We start from the raw sequence: 18,891 nt of genomic DNA on the forward strand, positions 1-18,891 counted from the left end.
GATTTCTCAACTTAATCTCCTTAACCCGTCTGAGGCTTTTTTATTTATTTACTTGAAAAGGAACTGTTATTATGTTTTAATTTAATAAATTCTATATTAAATGCAATATTTATTCGAAGTTGAATTTTATGTGAAAATATTATTTTTCTTCACTCAAATGATTTCTAAAATAAACTCATCTTTCTCGCTGATTTCCTATTTGGTTTAGAAACTGTAAATTTACTTTATGATACATAAATGGAATCTCTTGAATATCTTAATTAGCATTTGATATGGATATCATGTACCGAGTAGCACGTGAATTTTACCGTGCAAAGTGAGATAGAAAGATGTTGGCACAAGGTACCGTGTGTGTTAAAGGTATGGAGTTGTGATTTATGGTATGAGATTACGAGAATTGGGATTATTGAAATCGTGTATTAGAAACGATTTGTTTGGTTGAGTTAACATCGTTTTCCGTACTTGAGCACATTTATACTTATCCGTATCCCAACTATGTTGTTGTTTAAATACTTGGCTATTTCTTGTTGCCATTCGTGTTCTCCTTGTCGTTACTACTGTTTGTAATCTGATTCCTTTTTGGCTATTGGTATTGCTTGATATTCCTTCCTTGTTAGCGTTATGTTATATACTGCACAGGTTTATGTGTTCGGTAGGTGCCTTGACCTGGCCTCGTCACTACTCTACCGAGGTTAGGCTTGACGCTTACTGGGTACCACCGTGGTGTACTCATGCTACGCTTCTGCACATCTTTTGTGCAGAACTAGGTACTTCGGATCGAGTTGGTTTGAGATTTATGCTTGGTGAGGCTGGAGACTTCAAGGTACACCTGCTGGGCGTTTGCAGGCTCCGAAGCCACCTTCTATTGTATTTATTTTCATTGTTTTCTTTTATTCCGGACAGTGATGTATTCATTACGTATAATTACTCCTAGAAAGGCTTATGACTTGTTCTACCGGTTTTGGGATTTTAACTTTGTATAAAGATTTCCATTTCGAAATTGTTCGAAGTTAGTTAAATATTGTTGTTATTTCAGTAATTAACGTTAGGCTTACCTAGTTTTAGAGACTAGGTGTCATCACGACTCCTTCGGAGGAATTTTGGGTCGTGACACCTTTTCGTTAGAGTGATGTGTCCTGAAATGTATAGTACAATTCAAATTAAAATGCAGCATAATAAACTTCTATAATTCGGAATGGATCTCCTAATCCTCTTGATTAATTACAATGCAGCTTATAACTAAGCAAATAATTCATTCGACGGCTTTATAAAACGAGCTAACCATTTTCATGCTTACCTTGCAAAAAGTAGAAAAAATTTTTTAGGTTCAAATATTTTACTTTTGGGGTGTGTTTGGTACGAAGGAAAATATTTTTTCGGAAATGGAGTGATTTTTTACTTATTTACTCATGTTTGGTTGGTGAGTGAAAAACTTCTTTTAAAAATTATTTTCTAATATTTAATTAGTGAATAATAAATATTATATTATTTTGAAAAATATATAATTTACGCAAACATTATGCGTTAAGATGGGGTTGGGGCGAGAAGGGGTANAGACACTAGGGTAGTGACTACCGCCTAGGTGGTCAACTGACGGGTACTTGAATCCAAGGCATGCTTGACACGTTTGGGGAGTATGTTATAACCGTTGCACGACTTTACCCACTCTACACCTCTCGGTGGTTCGAGTGATTTTGCCCGAATTGGCTTTCTTAAGACCAATTGGGTATGCAAATAGGGTTCAATTCGGGTATTACTCTCTCGAGGTTTAACCCTTTAATTAGGGCTATCAATCTACTTGAGTATGCCCCAACTAATTGTTGGACCAATTTCGGAGACTTAGGTTCTCTTTCTCAAGAAGAGCTCAAGTCAACTCAACACAAACTAGTGTTTGGAACCACTAATTCAAAAATTAACCATGAAATTGGTCCAAATAACAAACACCCATAGTCAAATTAGCCCTAAAATATAAGACCCATCAATTACCCACACTAGGGTTGAGCCACAACCCTAGCTTATGGGTCTAGCTACTCATAATTAAAGAAGAAAAACAAGAAATAGATGAAGAAAAGCTCATAATAATTAATATTATATTATTTTGAAAAATATATAATTTACGCAAACATTATGCGTTAAGATGGGGTTGGGGCGAGAAGGGGTAGGGGATGGGCTGGTTGGGAGTGGGGGCAAGGTGGGTGGGGGTGGGGATTGGGGGTAGTGGGGCGGACGGGCAGTTGGGGGTGGGTGGTGGGTAAGGGTTGGGGGGGGGGGGGGAATAATGTATGGGAAAGGTTGAAAAAGAGTATTGAAAAATGTTTTCCCTCCTCTTGGTACGAAACATATTTTCCTCCAATTGGACAAAATTTGAGTTCATGAGGAAAATGTTTTCCAAACACTTAAGCTAATCAAACATGAAAAAATTAAAAAAAATATTTTCTTTCATATCAAACACACCCTAAGGTGAAAGCAATACGATTTTTATATAGAAGTGAACATTGACAAATTAAATGTGAGATCTGCTTATAATGTACATATTTAGTGTAACTATATCGCATCAGACTCATGTACTTAGAGTGAAACGTTTAAGTGCTCTACTCATGTAGAAAATCTGGAAGGAGCGCGCGTATGGTTGATCTGTCCAGGTTTACATTGTTCAATGATGAAGTAATTAGTGAAACTATGTGTCATCAAGTAAATATGGGGCTGAATTCTCTTTTAGTTTCCATCTGGTTTCCACTGTCTATTGTGGAAATAGAAATGTGGCAGCAATCGTCCATCCTCAATTCTGTAAACCTCTGCTATAAATTTACAGGATTTTCTCACTCAAATATCCCATTCACAACTCTTCTAATTACACTTCTTCTACCTCTTTTCTTAAAGGCAAAATGATCTCTATAAAAAACAATTGCACTTTTCTCTGCATGGTTTTGCTGTTGCCTACGCTTTGCTACAGCGGAAATTACGTTTCCAGAGCTGCCTATTACAGTACCCCTGATGGCATGGGAATACCAAGTATGCCCTTTCTCAATTCCAAAAGAATTGTCAATTCTATTTAAACAGTTTACCTTTATGCAATGAGTTATAGTCACATAACATATATGTGTCTCATTTTACGTCACAAGTTTAAAAGATAAATTGAAATGGATGGAGTAGTACTTAATTATGAAATTAATGTCACTTTTTTTGACAAACAGTGATTCATTAATTTGATTTTCAAAATCAACTTTTAGTGTCACATAAGAATAATGAGATGAAAATGTAACTAAATTTAAGAGGTCCCTAACATATACACTACTTCATAGGAGCATCACATCTAAATACATAATCTTAATCCCTACCACTAACACACACACACAAAAATAATCAATTAAACTTGTGCATGCACTAGCTATTTTAAACATTTAATTATTGTACATTTTGATCAGCCGGAGCGTGTGGCTATGGAGAAAATGGCAAAGATGCCAACAATGGGGAAGTTTGTGCAGCCTCCAAACGGCTTTACAAAAAATGGAGCTGCCTGTGGAGCTTGCTACCAGGTAATTAATCTAATCCTTGTTCTTCTTATTCAGTTTAACTTCTATATATTTTTTACATTATCAGGTCACTTAAAATATTAACTATAAGTAAGCATCGATTAAAAAAAGTTGGATTATTCAATAGCATTGATAACAAAGAAAACTTATATATACGTAAGGTGCAATGACAAGGGATTGTGCAGTGACGAGGGAACAAAAGTAGTGGTGATGGACAATGGAGAGAACAGATTTCATTCTCAGCTACCGCGTCTATGCTAAATTGGCTAAGCAACCTAATATGGCTCAGCACTTGTTTGCTAAAGGCGTGGTTGAAGTAGAATATCGTAGAGTTTCTTGCAAATATGGAAATCTCTTGCTTAAAATTCATGAACATAGCAAGTACCCTCACTACCTTGCTATAGTTGTTATGAACCAAGGTGGTGCCACTGACATTCTTGCTGTCGAAGTCTACGAGGTTCGTCTCATTTTATTATATTAACAAAGTCATTTTAATTAGGCTGTCAACTATTTTGGTTTTTTGAATGTCACCTGAAAGACAGGCGTATGCACGTTATTGCATGCATATGGTGTCATGTGATACCGCTTAATCGAAATTTTTTATTTAATATGCATAAGAAAAAATAAAAATATTGAGGATAAATATGAAAAATGAAATATCTTATTACTATAGTGAATTTATTTATTAGTGCACTTCTTCGAATTGTGATACCACTTATGAAATATCTTGCGTACGTCACTGGTCTCATAGACAAATAAAGGATATCATTGTGTATTGGACGAGCTTACAACCTTTCATGTTTATGTGAGCCTACCTTGGCATATATTTAATTATTATTATTATATATGTTGATGCAGGAGGAAACAAAAGAATGGATATCAATGAGGAGGGCTTATGGAGCTGTGTTCGACCTGTCGAGCCCACCAAGTGGAGAACTTAATGTGAGGCTCCTAACAAGTGCTCGTGCTGAAACCAAATGGGTGCAGTCTGACAAGGCTGTAATCCCTGCTGAATGGAAAGCCGGGGCTACTATTGAGACTGATATTTAGCTCTCGTAGACATGAAAATAATAAAAATATAAGTATTATAGCATATTATAAGTGGTATTTTGGTCCCGAAGGGACGGCCCAGTGGGTTTGGAGGGAGTTTTCCACACTGGAGACGCGATGCGGGTTCGATCCCCCCTCAATGCCTTCTGGGTCTGAGCCTGTCACACGGGGCTTGCCTAATGCGGTTTACATCCCTTGTGTGGTTTGCAGGCTATTACACAGTGGGGGGTTTACCCAGTGCGCACAGAGTGCTCACCACAGAGTGCTCACCCGAAAGGCAGAGGCTGTGGCAGAGGCTGTAGCGGCTGCGGGTTTTCCTGGGGTTCCAAAAAAAAAATAAGTGGTATTTTGTGCTGTCTCAGCTATCGGTTGACAGATAAATTTATATATAGATTAGTTGCGTATTAGGGATCACCCTCCGTGCAGAAGGTGCTTTAATTAAATAACGTACCTTGAGTTATCATGGCTTAAGTTATTGTACTTGGTTAGTGAATATATATCAATAAATCTCTTTACTATTGTATCTTGTTGAGTTATCATGGATTAAGTTCTTGTACTTGGTTCTCTAATAGAACTAAACATAATTATGTAAAATGTTACCTTAAAATTTATGTTTGCTAATTGCTAGTTTTCCAAAAGTATGAAAAGTTATAAGACTTTGGGTGTGTTTGGTACAACTGAAATGTTTTCCGTGAAAAATATTTTCTTGGAAAACAAGTAATAATCTTATTTATTTTTCGGTGTTTGGTTCGCAAATTAAGGAAAATGACTTCTCAAGAGTATTCATAAATAATTTAAATATAATAAACATGAAGCCATAAACTTTCAAACCAACAACCTTCCGAATCCACAAATTTCATAAAATTTCGAAACCGCGGAATTTCGACATAACTTTGGTACTTGTAAAATTTTGAATCTTTAAACCGATAAAAAAAAACTAAAACTGAAAAATATATTTAAAAAATATTTTTTTACGCTGGGGGGGGGGGGGGTTGCAGAAAAAATAAAAAAAATAAGGTAAAAAGAATTCTTTTTTTTTTTAGGAGGAAGGGGTGGAGGGGTAGTAGGATGGGTGGTAACAGAAAAACTGAAATTTAAGAAAAAAGCTTTTTTTGGAGAGAGGGGGGTGGGTTGGTGAGGGTGGAGAATGTTGAGAAGGAGTTTTGGAAAATATTTTCCCTTCTCTTAATAAGGAAAACATTTTCCAAAACATTTAAGCCAACCAAACATGGAAAAATTGGAAAACATTAAACACACCCTTTATATCATCCATTTTAGTGTGGTTAGACTTTGCAACAGCTTCTTTCCACTACTGAAGTTAGGGAAGTCATTTTCCAAGTATTAATAGAAAACTTTTTCCTTGGAAAATATTTTCTGGTACCAGACATCAAAATTTGACTTTCTCCCCAAAAACATTTCTCCTCGAATATGACCTTTTTCATACCAAATACACTACGTTTGCCATTTTATAGGGAAAGAAGAAGTAGATACCGAAACTATGCAGCATGATTCATGGGTGGAGAAAGGAAAGCAACATTCGTGCAAATGCAGCTAAAAGCAAAACGTAAGGGACAACTATATTGCAGAGAAACATCTTAAATCAAATATGAGGAATTATTCACCTCAACTTGAAATAAAGCTATACAAACCCCTAGTACATCCGACCGCTACACTCTGAAGATCCACAATAGCATTTCTTCACCTTGATATTGCCATTGGAATCACGTACCTGATCCACGGAATAATTATAATGGTAACTGAGCTCCGCCAAAGGAGGAATGTTATCTGCTGCAAAGAACATGATATGAGGCATTTTCTTATCTTCGTGATCATAAAGAACGTTTTGTGCATACAAGTTAGGTGAACAACTGTGATTGATAAATCGCCCGACATTTCCACACTGAGCTGCATCAATTGTATAACCACCCTCTTCTACTACCTCACTTAATTCTGCTTGTGCGGAAGAGTTCACAGAACAATCACTATAGTTCTGTCCAATATCAAAAAGGTATTCGTCACTACCAATTCTTCGTTCAGCTTCCTTGTCTTCAAGAAGCTCTCCTGCATACTCACAGATAAAGGTTCCTGAAGGAATAGATGTTAAAGCTCTCACACCCCATCCCCTTGAATTTGTCTTAAAGATCTCAAGTGGAATTTTAATACCGTGTTGGCCGACTCTATTGTAGCAAGAGGGGGGACATTTACAAGAAGGACCACATTCATAGACAAGAGGCTTCACTTCAACAATAGCTCCATTACGATTGTACGGGATCTCGCCTCCATTTTTAACTGCACATGAGCACCTCTTGGAATCAGAACATCTACCGATACAATCACAACCTTTAGGAGGAGACGGCTGGAACCAGTCAGGATATATCATCTTCTTGATGTAAGTGAATGGTGGAGGTTTCTCACCATCAATTGTGTTCACAGCACTTATCGGGAGTGTATCCTTTCCTTCTGTAATGTCATGGACACAAACACCATGCCGCACTTTGGACTTTTTTGATGACTTCACTTCTTTCCAAGCAAGCTCTGGTTGTCCAGGAACTCTCACCAACTTAAACATAAAAACCATCTTACCCTTTGGCCCTTGTTCTGTCCAAAAATTATCAACCTTGTACAACCCATCATAAACATATGTTGTCACTACCTTAACTTTACCATCCACGGATTCAGAGGTTTTCGTCTCCTTGGATCCACGAATCACCCGAACAGGATTCTGAACTGATATACTATTCTTCAAAGCTAAATTACCTCTTTCAAGCTTCTGATCTTCAGGAGTTTTGACCTTACCTACCACATTTCCGCCTTGCCCAGAATAAATCAATACATCAGCATCTTCCACAGCATCATCATAGACCCCTGAAGAAACAATACTAATCGCGATCAGCATACCTCCCTGCTTCATGTAATCTATACCAGCCTGATATAGGCGATGAACCCCCACAATAGCAAGTTCCACCCTGTATTGGAACTCATCTCCGACTTCAACTCCAGGAACTTCTCCCAGTATGTGCAGACCTGTGTTAACTTCTTTTCCTTTTGCCTTGATGATTTTTGCTGCTTGAAGATCAATTCTGTTTGACCCCTGCCTCGGTTTTGCTTCTTCAGGTCTTGACTTTGACTCTTCTTCTTGCAAGAGCTTTCTACATATAGCCTGAAACATACGAAGAGTCTCTCTAACTTTAGTACGGGCATCACCATGACTAGAACTGTTTGGACCAAAAGGTGGTAGGGTCACGTCAAATTCACGCCGTCCTTGTCCAACGGGAGAATCTTCATGTAGTGCTTCCCTATTCAAATTGCAAGCTCCGTCTTTGCTGACAGCCTGTAAAGCAGATCCTTCGTCATCGAACACAACTAGCGCCCTTGAAAGTCCATCGGTAGCTTTGCCACCAGAAGCTGATTTCTTCTTACCCCTAGGATTACTTTTTCTGGCGACAGCTTTAGCCTTCTTGCGCCAAGACAGAGGAGACTTCTCATCTTGGTTTCCACTCACCGCACAATCTACACTAGTTTGCTTTCCCTGCCTCCATGGACAGTGCGGCTCGGCCATCAGACCTTGCACAATTGGCTTAACTATTTCATGCCCAGAACCACAAGCACCGACTGCAGTCTTTGTCAGATTGTCTTTGACCTGTGAGACAACAATTTCATTTCCACTCACAGGGCCATCTAAACTCTTTTTTTTTCCTTGCTCCCGTGCACAATACGTCTCAGCACCCTGCGTAATCGGCCCAACCATTTCATTTCCAGTACCAAGAGCACTACTTGCAGTAGTAGTCTTTTTACTTTCATCCTCTGAATATACAACAATCTCCTTTCCCACAACTCCTACATCATTCTCCTTTTTCGTCATTGTCTCGGGCATAACCACAGTTCTTTCCATCTGACTTCTTCCATCAAAATCATTTTGGATACCTCCCTGTTCTTCGCTGTGAACCATTGTTATTTGCTCCAACACCCTATCTTTGGGACTAGCAATGTCCCTCTCTCTCAGAGAATCAGCCTCCTCACTTTCAACCAACCTCTCTTGCAATGCCCCACTGTCCTTAACATCTCTCAGTGTCTCAATCACTTCATTCTTTGTAACTTCCTTATTGAGCCCAACCACATCCTTGCTTTCTTCAGTAACACCATAGCAATTCTGTTCAGTTGGCTTAGGAGCATTTGTTCCACAAAATGGAGGGAAGTCACGAACAGCAGATACTCTTCTTTTGCGGTACTTATTCTTTGGCGGGGAAGAGGCATTTTCCATAACACTAATTAGCTGCTGAGGTGGCAACAACATTTTGACTTGACTATCAGGACTTGGTTCATCAGTCGCACCGCCAATTTCCCGCACAGATGTCTTGTGTCCACCACCAACATTTTCGACCGAAGGTAAACTTCTCTCTTCATCAACTCCCTTCACTAAAGTGTCGCTCTGGATGTCTTCCGTTTCCTTGGAAAGCTCCATTTCACTAATTTCAAGATCTTTAGGCAACTCATATCCAAGCGATTTATCGTGACTTATTTTTTTTCCCAACTCATTTGCTATTGCACTCATGTTTGTCGATACCACTTCCCCTATTAACCTATCCAACTTTTCATGCTCTTCCATGTTAACTAGACAGTCCACAGCTTCAGCCGACCGTGATTCGATCTCACTGTTAGAATCTTTAACAACATCAACCAACACAATGTTAGCCACATCTTCATTAGTGGACACAACAGCATTTTGTTCATGATTCACATCAGCTTTTGGAGAAATTTTACCACATCCTGGAGGAAAATCTCGTACTGCTGAGACTTTCCGAACTTTATATTTTGGTATAATGCCCAAATACGAGGAGTGGTAACCATTTTCTGTCAGCCGCTTCTTCACGCTCTCATTGGATAACCCATCATTTGACACTGACGCCATCCTTGACCAACTAAAGAGAAATCCCTTTTTTTTATAAGGTAAGATAAACGAAGGAGAAATCAACTGGATGCTAAGAATCCTGAAACAGAAAAGAAGACATTTGCTTTAGTAGAGATGAATCATGAATGAGGTGAAGCACTTTCAACTCTATCTATTTCCTCTTTGGTCCAAAAGCTATCTTTTTGTATAACAGAAAATATTTTCCACAAGAAGTCATTTTCTAGTGTTTGCAACAGCAACAGTTAGGCCTCAAAGTCAAGCAAGCCGGGGTCGACTATCTGAATCCTCACTATAATATTACAAAAAATTAGTCCCTAACACTAGAGGTATCTGCATTTACTACTGTCGCACAGAGTTGTTAAAGGCGCGCTTAAGCCCTGAAGCGAAGCTCAAAAACACATTGAGCGCTTCGCCTCGCTTTGTGGGCGCTTTAGTGTCGCATCAAAGCCCTAAGGCATACTTTTCCTTGCCAATGAGTGTAATCCTGAAAAAGCGACCTTAAACAATTGAAATTTCACTTTATCGTTAATTTTTTTTAATTTCTTTGTCCATATATTTATTATTCATGCTTATAATGATTAGTCTTGGACTACATGCATATTTTTACTTTTTCTCCCGTTGTGCCTTTTTTCATTAACGCCCAGGCTTTATTTGCGCTTTCCGCTTAAAGCCCCAACGGACCTTAGAGCTTTTTCGCGCTTTTCGCATTTGATAACACTGTTGTCGCATAAATCACCAACAAGACTAAAACTTAATCTTAGCTAGTTGGTATCACCGATAGAGTTCTTTTTCTTCCACTTCCACTGTGCTATATTTTTTGCTTAATTTGCATGGAATCAAGAGATAGGTCTTGGTCTTGCAAGAATAACTTTCTTCAATGTGATTTGAGATCTAACTCTTCTTCTTTCCGTCCTTTAATTCCTTGCAAATATTGGACATAAAAGAAACATCCTAACATGACTAAAACTTAATCTCAACACCTATACAGTTCTTTTTTCCTATTATACCATAGTTTTTGCTTTGCATGGAATCCAGGGTTTACAGGTCTTGCAAGACAACTTCCTTCGATGTGATTTTAGGCCTACCTCATTTTCTTCAATCTTTTATTCGCCATGGTTGTATACTTATGAACAGGTGCATCGGCAGGTCGATGTAAGACATGTCCAAATCATTTCAAGTCCTCTTTCATTTTATCCTCTTTTTGTGCTAGTTGCACCTTCTGCTGAATTTGATAATTTTTAATCTTATATGACTGATCCATCTTAGCGTCTGCATTTCTGCAACATTTATCTTGTGGATATGTTGGACTTTGGAGGCCTAACATTCACTCCCATACAATGTGGCTGGTCTACAACCATTCATTGTGGTATTTGGTCATTGGGAATTCTTTTGCAATGAAAATATTTCCTCTCAAAAAGGGGAAAATGACTTCCTTCACATATATACAAAAAATTATTTTCCTTTACAATTATCCAAACTCTTACTTCATATCACTTGCTCCAACCAACATTTAGACATTATTTTTTGATACTGAAAATATCATGAATACTATCCATTTTATTGGTATTATTATCAGTCTTAGGTGAATATTTTTCACTGACCAACCAAATACAACAACAACAAACTCAGTGTAATCCCACAAGTGGAGTCTAGGAGGATAGTGTGTACGCAGACCTTACCCCTACTTTCAAGAAGGCAGAGAGGTTGTTTCTAGTAGACCATCGGCTTAGGAAAGGCAAAAGGAAGCGCAACAACAAGCGCGCCAATCAGAAAACCGAAGCAAAAATACAAAACTAACACTAGGTACTGCATCAGAAAGCCGAAACAAGCAACAATAAGTAATAACAAAAAACAAGGAATACAAAAATACACAAATAACACTAAGTCATGTACTAAAGCTACTGTTACAGACAAGGACAACGTTCAGCTACCTATCCTAACCTTTTACCTTTATTCTCAACCTCCACACCTTCCTATCCATGGTCATGTCCTCTGTGAGTTGGACTAACGTCATATATTGCCTAATCACCTCTCCCCAATACTTCTTCGGCCTACCTCTACCTCTCCTTAGGCCCTCCAGGGCCAACCTCTCACACCTCCTCACAGGTGCATATGTGTCTCTCATCTTCACATGCCCAAACCATCCAAGTCTCGCCTTCCGCATCTTGTCCTTCACAGGGACTACGCCCACCTTGTCCCAAATAACTTCATTTCTAATTCTATCTAAACTGGTATGCCCGCACATCCATCTCAACATCTTCATTTCAGTCACCTTCATCTTTTGGACATGTGAGTCCTTGACTAGCCAACATTCCGCCCCATACAACATAGTCGGTCTGAATACTGCTCTATAGAACTTACCTTCCGCCCCATCACACAAAATACCGGAAGTGAGCCTCTATTTCATCCACCCCACCCCAATACGATGTGTAACCAAATACTGAAAAATAAGTGAGAAAACCACTTATTTCATTGAAAACATTTTTCAAAAAATAACATTTTCTTCATAGCGAACGCATTTGTTACAAACAAAAAAATTTATCACAAGCTTAGGCAGTAAGAACTTGGGAGTTTAAACTCCACTACAAGACTAAAAAAGAACAACGAATAGGGAGCAGTAAATTCATATCCAGTTACAAGGGTAAAAAGGGAAATGAAAGCAAATCATTCTCTCAAATGAAAATAAAGCTACAGTTAGTACAGAGTAAAATTGCACATAAGGTTTTGCATGCTTGAGACAAAGCGATAATAAGGAAAAAAAAACGTACCAATTTTAAGGATGAACTTCAAGCTTGCTCTTCAGATGATAGAAAATAACTCAACATGCTAATAGTTCTGACAAAAAAAACAGAGAAAAATGATTATTAATCTCAAGTTGAAAAAATACAAATTTACATAAACAACTCGATTCCATAATTGAATAAAAAAAAAGGAGAAGAAGGAAGCTTACAGTAAGGAGTTTCTGGATCCAGAAATGAATTCAAATTTGAAGGGCGTCTAATTAACAATGGATCTAAAAGTGGGTTTGTGAGATTTGCATGGTAAGAGCAAGAAATTAGGGATTGATTGAAGCGAATGGTATCTGCTTACTTGGTCTCTGTAACCGTTTGCTTTGTTTTCCTAAAATTGTCTGGGAGAAAGACGGTGAAATCGAGAAAAGTTAGGGGTAACTTGACATTTGCAATTAGTGCTGTATTGTGGGCCGGTCTGGGACCGGGATCGGACCGGGCCCGCGGTCTTAACGGGTTAAACGGTCCCGACGCGCCGGTCCTGATGGGCCGGTCCCTGATGGTGTAGAAAGCCCGTGGCGGGCTGGTCCCTTGCATGAGGCCCACGAGACCGGGACCGCTAAGCTCGGGACCGGCAGGCGGTCCTGGGCCGGTTCAACCGGGCCTAACGGTCCTAACGGGCTCCAACGGCTCTTTTCTAAAAAAAAAATTTTAAAAAGACCAACGGTCAGATTTTAAAATCTAGCCGTTGGCCTTTAATTTTCAACCGTTTGGAACTTTAAAAAATAGCCATTTGGCGCCAAACTTTATTTTAACCCCAAACTTTATATAATTACACTTTTTTCCAATTCTCAACTATAAATACCCCCTCATTCTTTCATTTTTACTCACCAATTCATCAATCTATCTCAATCTCTCTCAATCTATATCTAATTTCTCTTCTATAATTGCTTATTTTATTATTGCAATTTCGTGAAAAATTGTGAAGTTGGTGAATTGAAGTATTCAAGTCTTCAAGTCTTCAACGATTTTCAATTTTCAAGAAGTTGTTCGGCAATTCGGTGAACTCGTTCCAACTCTTAAGTTTTAAGAATATATTTTTGTGTGTTTAGTTTGCATAATTGTAATTAATATGGCATTTTCTTTGAAAAAAATGTTTGGTGGTAAGGGAAAAGCTAAAATTGGTGAAAGTAGTCTCCAACCTACTACCCTTCCCCCGGCTCCCCGACCCAGACCTATTACCCGTCCTGCTGCTCCTATTATTCTTGATAGTGATAACCCTTGTTTTCAATTTTTCGATAGTGAATTTTGCCATAATGTTGCATCAGGTGAACAATTAAATGAAGAAGTTATGAATGCTCTTTATCCTAATCAAACTATCTTAGAAAATGATGAGGAAAATGAGGATGTAGATGAAACCCAACCGGATTTAGATGATTCACCTACTAGTCCTGTTAATAACCCAACCGATGCCCCGCCCAACCCACCTGTAGAAACCCCTACTTTTAATAGACAACCTTCTAAGCGCCTAGAAACATCATTAGTTTGGAATTGTTTTACTCAAGTAAGAGAACAAAATAAGGCTAGGTGTAAAACTTGTGGGAAATTGCTGGCGCATAAATATACTGGAGACCGTAGCGGTACGGGTAGTTTGGCTAGGCACATACAAACACACCCTAGAGATAAAGTTAAATATTTACAAATGAAAGCGCAGCAAGAGGGGACAAGTGTAGATACTGCGGTTAACCCTAATACAGGTTCAAATCTAGTTCAACCAGGAATTAACACTGTGACCAGTGGTATTTTATGTTACGATCCTAATAAAGATCGTGAAGAATTAGCAAAGATGGTTACCGTTATGTGCTTACCATATACTTTTCCTTCTAACCCTAATTTTGTGCATTATATTAGAAAAGTTTTTAATCCTACTTATAAAGGTTGGCCTCGCGCAACAGTTAAGAGCGATATTTATAAATATAAACATGAATATGAACAATATTTGCGGTATTTATTTACTCATATAACTAATCGGATTTCTATTACTACTGATATTGGTAGAAGTAATAATGACTGTGATTATCTAACTGTTACAAGTCATTGGATAGACGAGGAGTGGATAATGCAAAAACGCATTATTGCGTATAGAATAATTAATTCACGTCACACAGGTAAGTTTATTGCTAACACTGTTGCAGATATTTGTAGATATTTTTGCATTAGAGATAAAATAATGGCAATTTCTATGGATAATGCTTCTAGTAACACTAGTGCTATAGGCATACTTACAACAACACTAAATCCTGCATTTAGTAATTGTTTCCATGTGAGATGTATTTGTCACATTTACCATTTAATCGTCGGTGATGGTATGAGAATTTTAAATTTAGAAATTGAAAAGGTTAGAATGGCTCTTAATTGACTCTTTTATTCAAACCGTAGAAGTAGACTTAGAGAGTATTTTAAAAAATGTGATGAATTTGGCCTTAGAGAAAGAAAGGTTCCTAAACCTTGTCCAACTAGATGGAATTATATGTACGAAAGTTTAGTAGTTGCATATGAATATAGAAACCCAATTAATGCAACGTTCAATGCTCGTGTTGGTGGTGAGGATGATGATGAAATCCTTACAAATCAAGATTGGACGAATGTAAAAATTCTTATAGATTTTTTAGAACATTTTCAAATTGCTACAAATGCATTTTCTGGACAATATTATCCCACTATTTCAAATTGTTTAGTTTATATTGCAGCACTATGTGATTTGTTTGTTGAATTTTCGGAGGGTGGGGAAATTTATAAACTTGCTATAAATGCAATGAAAGAAAAGTTTAAAAAATATTTTTTCCTTATCCCCCTATTTATGGTGTTGCTGCAATGTTAAATCCTACAATGAAATTAGGAGGTCCTCACTTTTGGTACTCAAATATTTATAATGGTGGTATTAGTACCTTGTTGTGCTAATTCCATTGGGGGAAGAAGACTAAGAAAGATATGCCATTTTTGGTAATAAAAATTATAAGACATGCCCTTGAATATCTCTTTGCAATATTTTTTTGTCTTTAACTTGCAATTATTTATAAGCTATAATATATATACATAACATACAATATATACTACAAGAAAATATATAAGGGAATATATATACATAGCATACAATATATACTACAAGAAAATATATAAGGGAATATATATACATAACATACAATATATACTACAAGAAAATATATAAGGGAATATATATACATAACATACAATATATACTACAACAAAATATATAAGGGTATAATATATATACATAACATACAATATATACTACAAGAAAATATATAAGGGAATATATATACATAACATACAATATATAGTATACTATACTAGTATACTATACTAGTATACTATATATATTATATTTACATGAAGAAGTAGTACTATATATACTACAAAATAAGATTTTTCAAAATGAGGGCCCCACCCCCAATGACCACCAATGGTCATATTAATTGCACAAATAGCCGATTTTTTTTTCAATTTACAAAACTAACCTTCTCTAACACTATAAGTACCCCCCTCCCTCTTCTTCATTTCAATACTCAATACTCATTTCTCAATCTAAATTTCTCTCAATCTCTCAATCTCCAATTTTCAAGACTTCAAGTCTCAATCTCAATTTTCAAGTTAAATCATGCCTCGTTCGGAAAGAGTGCGCTTATTTGTTTCGCAAATTTTTATGAAGTGCTTGAAGAAAATGAAGAAGGCCAAATATTAAAGTGCAAGAACTGTGGAAGAGTCTTAAATTTTCGTTCAGGGTGTACCACAGGCATTTTAAGGAGGCATATAAAGTATTGTGTTGAGGGTATTTATCCGCAAATTCGTCTTTAAGATTTTTCAACAATTTGTGTTATTTTAAAATTATTAGACGTATTTATGCTTCATGTTGTACTTTGTTATTAATTTATTATGCATGCCAATTTAGTTTTACTATTGATTTGTTATTTTACATTTTCGTCAAACACTTTAATAATTAGATTTCTATATTATATATACTACATATATTTATATAGCCATGCATAAGAGCAATTTATATATATACATACACATATGGTTTACAAGAAATTGCCTTAAATAAAAAAAATTAAAAAAAAAGCCCAGAAATTAAGAAAAGCCCGTTAGGCCCGCTAAGCCCGCGAGCCCGACCCATTTAGCCCAGGACCATATGGGCTTAGGCCCGTCACGGGCTAGTCCTACCCGTTGAGCCCACGAAGCCCGGGACCGCTAAGCCCAGGCCCGTTTAGCCCGGCCCGTTTAGCCCATTTAGGCCTGGGCCCGGCCCACCATACAGCCTTATTTGCAATTGAGCCCTCCGGCTTTTGTTGTAATTCACTTATTTCCAAAAGAGCCGATTAAGAGCCCGTTTGGATTGGGTTAAAAAAAGTAGCTTTTAAGCACAAGTGCTAAAAGCACTTTTTAAGTGCTGGAGCTGGTTTTATAAATAAGCAGTTATGCGTTTGGATAAAAGTATTGGAGCTGAAAAAAGCTGTTGAAATGTTTGGTAAACAAGTGCTGGTAAGCACTTTTTTTATTAAAATGACTGAAATATCCTTAAAGCTGTTAACACTATAAAGAACCTTATTACTATAATATTTTATTTCAAACTTACTAATATAAATACGAAATAATTAATATTAGAACTGATCACCTAAGATAATTTTTATAATATAATTGTTGAACTCTTATTTTTCACTTCTTTCAACCATGTTAATTATTTATTTATTTCTTGAAATTCCAAGCTTACTGGAAAAACATATGAAATGACTATCACATTTTATTATTCTATTCCTTATTTGAACTATGTAAAAATTCCTAATATTTAGGAAATCAAAATAAAATAAACTTGTACTTTTTAAAGTTATTTGAAAATTGTACGTATAGTTAATAAGAAATTACAATGATGTCGTATTCATCTTTCAAAGCAAAGCTAAACTTCAAAGTAAGTTCACGTTCTAACAAATACTGATGAATTCTCTAAGGATTTAAGTAGAATATACTGACCACATAGGTTCAATGGACAATATAATGGATGTTGGAAAACTAGAATGCATGACTTAATCATGGCTGAAGATTCTGAGCTATGGGATGTCATATGTGATGGACCATTTGTTCCTACCAAAAACCTTGGCAACCCACCAGTAGCCATTCCCAAGACAAGAAAAGAATTCAACGATGCAGGTAGAAAGGCCATAGAGAAGAACTTTCGTGCTAAGAAAATTCTGGTGTGCGGTATTGGACCGGATGAATACAACAGGAAATCAACATGTCAGTCAGCCAAAGAAATCTGGGAAGCCCTGCAGACAGCTCATGAAGGAACAACACAGGTCAAGCAATCCAAAATCGACATGCTCACAACTAAATATGAGCTCTTCAGGATGCAAGACTATGAATCTGTCCAAGAAATGCATACCCGGTTCACCTCCATCATTAATGAGCTTCACTCTAAGAAAACTATTCCGAGAAACAAGCTGGTTAGAAAGATCCTAAGCGTGCTACCCAGTTCTTGGGAAAGCAAAGTGAACGCCATTACAAAAGCGAAGGACTTGCAGGAGCTAACTATTGATGAGCTTGTCGTCAATCTAAAAACATATGAAATGAAGAAGAAGAAAGACAGTGAAAGAAGAGAGCCCAAGAAGGAGAAGAACCCGGTCCTCAAAACAGAAAACAATGAGTCAAGTGGTGAAGATGGTGATATGACATACCTAACAAGAAGATTCCAGAAGATGGTTCGCAGGAATGGAGGCATTCCAAAAAGGGGAAGTTCTAGCAAGCCAAAGCATTATGACATTTGTTATAAATATGGCAAGCCAGGATATTTCATTAAGGATTGCCCTCTCCTAAAGCAGGATCAATATAAGAACAACTCTGATAAAGCAGCCAAAAGGAACCTGGTTCCTGACAGACGCTTCAATAGAAAAAATGCCGCTGACAATGTCGTGAGACAAGCTCTTGCTGCATGGGGAGATGCATCAAGCAAATCTGGAGAAGATGATGAACCAGGTAACAACTTTATGATGGCAGTAGAAAGTGAATCAACCGAGTATGATTCAATTTTTGCTTTGATGTCCCAGTTTGATGATGAAGATGACGATGATGATGAGGTAAATTTTCTGGATGTTCAAAGAAATCTGAAATCTTATTCTCCTAAGAAACTCATGTCTTTGGCAAATGTGCTAATCGACGCTAATCATAGTCTTATAAATGACAGAGATGTCTTAACAGTTGAACTAGGAGAAGCAGAACAGTCTAGAGATGACCTAGTAATAGTTGCAGTTGATCTAAGAGAGTCAATTGAGAACCTGAAGAAAGAAAGAAATGTCTTAAAGAAAAGGATTGAAAATGTAGAACAGGAAAGAGATGACCTTCTAGTGGTAGTAATGGACTTGAAGGAAACCATTGGGAAACCTACAATGGAAAGTAGGGCTGAAAATTATTAAAAAGGAAAGGAAGTTGCAAGTGAGGCATGCATTAAGCTTGAAAATGAGCTAAAGTTAGTGTAGTTTAGTCTGTGTGCTAAGCTTGAGAAAAACAAACAATTTCAGGAAGAACTAGGTAGAGTGAAGAGTGATCTTGAAAAATCACTCAAGTGGACCTGGTCCTCTGATGCTATCACTACCATGTACTC

The 18,891-nt window shown here is 37.2% G+C and overlaps 2 protein-coding genes across 2 annotated transcripts; one reads left to right on the forward strand and one right to left on the reverse strand.

Moving 5' to 3' along the window:
• Positions 3,751 to 4,583, forward strand: LOC109227952 (expansin-like B1). Its single transcript, XM_019393141.1, has 2 exons — positions 3,751 to 3,990; positions 4,392 to 4,583. The coding sequence occupies exons 1-2, from the start codon at positions 3,751 to 3,753 to the stop codon at positions 4,581 to 4,583; spliced, it is 432 nt and encodes a 143-aa protein (XP_019248686.1).
• On the reverse strand, positions 6,105 to 12,644 carry LOC109227163 (histone-lysine N-methyltransferase, H3 lysine-9 specific SUVH6-like). The gene is made up of 3 exons (XM_019392213.1): positions 12,443 to 12,644; positions 12,261 to 12,327; positions 6,105 to 9,571 (listed from the first exon to the last, which is right to left on the reverse strand). The coding sequence occupies exon 3, from the start codon at positions 9,490 to 9,492 to the stop codon at positions 6,235 to 6,237; it is 3,258 nt and encodes a 1,085-aa protein (XP_019247758.1). The 5' UTR covers positions 9,493 to 9,571; positions 12,261 to 12,327; positions 12,443 to 12,644; the 3' UTR covers positions 6,105 to 6,234.

The sequence above is a fragment of the Nicotiana attenuata genome, chromosome 6 (genome assembly GCF_001879085.1).
Source record: "Nicotiana attenuata strain UT chromosome 6, NIATTr2, whole genome shotgun sequence".
In the NCBI taxonomy this organism is placed as follows: domain Eukaryota; kingdom Viridiplantae; phylum Streptophyta; class Magnoliopsida; order Solanales; family Solanaceae; genus Nicotiana; species Nicotiana attenuata.

Coding starts and splice junctions, on each gene's coding strand:
- LOC109227163 (XM_019392213.1), bottom strand. CDS start 9,492: ATGGCGTCAGTGTCAAATGATGGGTTATCCAATGAGAGCGTGAAGAAG.
- LOC109227952 (XM_019393141.1), top strand. CDS start 3,751: ATGGAGAGAACAGATTTCATTCTCAGCTACCGCGTCTATGCTAAATTG. Junction 3,991..4,391: donor TTGCTGTCGAAGTCTACGAG/GTTCGTCTCATT, acceptor ATGTTGATGCAG/GAGGAAACAAAAGAATGGAT.